Source organism: Trichechus manatus, unplaced genomic scaffold (genome assembly GCF_000243295.1).
Source record: "Trichechus manatus latirostris isolate Lorelei unplaced genomic scaffold, TriManLat1.0 scaffold00160, whole genome shotgun sequence".
NCBI lineage: Eukaryota > Metazoa > Chordata > Mammalia > Sirenia > Trichechidae > Trichechus > Trichechus manatus.
In genome coordinates this window covers 5,583,449-5,586,245 of record NW_004444096.1, presented here as the reverse complement: position 1 = coordinate 5,586,245, position 2,797 = coordinate 5,583,449, and the positions used below count along the sequence as shown (strand labels likewise).

General features: G+C 36.1%; 1 protein-coding gene across 3 annotated transcripts in view; it reads right to left on the bottom strand.

Annotated features, from left to right (window-relative positions):
- Nucleotides 1-2,584, bottom strand: part of LOC111822325 (C-type lectin domain family 12 member A-like) — a 19,774-nt gene extending 17,190 nt beyond the window's left edge. Inside the window, exons 1-2 of one of the 3 annotated variants that reach the window (XM_023740620.1) lie at nucleotides 2,349-2,584; nucleotides 906-998 (exon numbers count right to left, since the gene is read on the bottom strand). In XM_023740620.1, the coding sequence (XP_023596388.1) occupies nucleotides 906-998; nucleotides 2,349-2,439 (184 nt within the window). In that variant the 5' untranslated portion in view covers nucleotides 2,440-2,584. The remainder of the gene's footprint in view (nucleotides 1-905; nucleotides 999-2,348) is intronic. The other 2 variants (XM_023740617.1, XM_023740619.1) reach the window with 2 other exon arrangements.
- Between the last annotated feature and the right edge of the window lie 213 nt (nucleotides 2,585-2,797).

Here is a 2,797-nt window from a genome sequence, read left to right as displayed (position 1 = left end):
ATGGGCATAGACATGAACATAGACATAGACATAGACATAGACATGAACATAGACATGGACATAAACATGGACATGGACATAGACATGGACATAGATATGGACATAGACATAGACATAGACATGGACATAGACATAGACACAGATATAGATATATAAGAGCCCCAGTGACACAGTAGTTAAGCTTGGATTCTATAAAACTGAAAGGCTGGCGGTTTGAATCCACTGGCCGCTCCTGGGGAGAAAGATGTTGCAGTCGGCTCCCGTAAGATTACAGCCTTGGAAACCCTATGGGGCAGTTCTGTTCTGTCCTCCAGGGTCACTATGAGTCCGATTCACTAGAGGGTAATGTATGTATTTGTCAAGCACAATGAATTGTATATTTGAAGTGGGTGTGCTCTTTTGTATTTAAATTAATTCAATAATGTTGAATTGAAAATACAGAACCATGCAATAAAAATAGAACGCTATAAAAAGAAACATTTAGAAAACATACCAACGACAAAATTCACTGAGAAAGAAAACAATGATAACAAAAACAAATTTTTAATAGGAAAATTGGAAGGTAAGTTGAGAAATTCACCCATGAAGTATAATAGGATAAAATGATGAAAAATGGAAGGGGGTAAGTCTATGAGATTTAATATTCTGAAAATAGGAGAACCCCAGTAAAAGGCATAGAAACTCTGATGGTGAGTGGAAGAAGTAATCAAAAATAGGTGATTTCTCATAACTGAAGGATATGAGTTGGTCACCTTTTATTTCTTCTCCTCACTTTTCTTCTCAAAAATTTTACACCTTTTATCTTTTAAAAGTAATCTCTGATATTTATGTCTCCAGGTCGCCCACAATGTCCTTCCTTATTTTCTCCATGATCCAGTGGTTCTATTTTTCCAAATAAGTCTCACCTCTGCTCTCGGACAACTTAACTGTACTCTTAATTCGCTCTGTTCCAGTTTCAGCTCCACCATGCAGCTCCAACTCTTGCACTTCTTGATTGTCTTTTCAGGAATTAAAAACAAAGTGAAAAGCAAAAAAAAAAAAAAAAAAAACACTCTTTTCCCTAGTCTCCTTTTTTACATTCTGACTATCCAGATATCTCCATTGTTTCTTACCTCTGTCCTCATTCTGATGATGAATTTTTTTCACAGACAAACACTATGTGACCTTTTTAATTTTTTTTAATGGAGTTCAAACTACCTGCACAGATGTATATAAGGGATAAAATTGTTTTATAAGGAAAAACATATAGGGAGATACGTGCCAGATCATACATTTGTATCCAAGTTTATAAACACCCTGCATGCGTTCTGTTTGATACTAATGGGCTGGCTGGGATGTGGTACCTTTCTCAGAACAGACACAATGCCTTCGTCAACGATGAGACTCACATGGGGAATCAAGTTCCTAAAATATTATCTACTGAAGTTATGCCTGAAATAATATAATCAGAGATTTGTTCATATAGATTGTTTTCTCTTCATCAGAAGTTAAAAATTCTACATATATATAGAAGATATAATTTTATATTAAGATGAAAATGACTTACTAACAAATTCAAAAACAAATATAAATATGTCAAAATAATGAAAATAAATTTTAAATAATAACAACAACAACAAAAAATATCCCAGGGAATGTGCAAGGAACAATGTATCCCATAGAAGTAAATAAATTTCAGTAAATATGATCTTGATTTTTATAAAAAAAAGTCTTCAAACCAATTCAGGTTAACTCTAATATTCTAGGAGTTAAACTTGATAAAAGAGACTGAAATTATATCATGTAGAGAAAAGGAACCTTCAATCTTATCCCATCTAAGAAAGAAACAAATGTGTATTTCATCACCAATGACTAGAGTCCAATGTTCCTGTGAAAATCATGAAATATGTCTATTTGATAGTTTTTTACAGTTAAATAAAAATTCTGGATAGGTACATTCATGCTCTTATTGTTATTCCTTCCCCTAATAGCCAGTATCTGAGATTATACTGAAATGTCTAAAAAATATGAGAAATGATATGTTAGTGACACAAAGAATCTGAATCTCCCGAGGATGAGATCACCATCTCACTTCACACACTTTCATTGTCTTGCAAACCAAATAAGATAGGCAAAACCAGGTCCTGGCACAGTGGCTTCACAAACCCAGAGACATCAGAGAGCAAGTGAGGTTTCTGGATAAAAGTGATCACAGCCACAGCCCCCTGAGACCGGCTAGTCCGCCAGCTTCTGGAACTGCTAGAGTAAACGCAAACAGCGCTGGGGAACTGAAATCTCTCAGGAGTCCAACACTCAGCGGTACAGTTCTTTACCTCTGGAATAGTCTGGTCCTGTACAGAGCATCTTACCTGCTCTCTTTTGACTATAGCTCTCCTGGAGGGTCTTCATCTTAGGAGAATCTGGAAATTTGAGAGTAGCGTAAGTCACCTCTTCAGGCATGACTGAGCAAATAAAGCACAACTCAATTACTCCGTTGCTGTATCTCACACTAAACTTCACAGAAGCTGTTGCTGTGGAGGTGATATATGCACGCTGGGACTAAGCCGTGTGATCTAACTTTGTAAAGAATCAAGCAACAAAAATAGGGTCAAAAAAGAGAACCGTCTTACTGAGAATTTCAGAACTACGTGACTCTCAACTTCCCACACCTCTCTTCTCTCACTTCCTCCAGATAAAGCACCTGAAATTGAAGACGTGGTATAAGGAGAGAATTCGTTTTTAATTACAAACTTTTCTTTTTTTTGTAATTCATGGGCAAACCATAGATCCCCAGATTTGAGCCTACCCTGGGTAACTT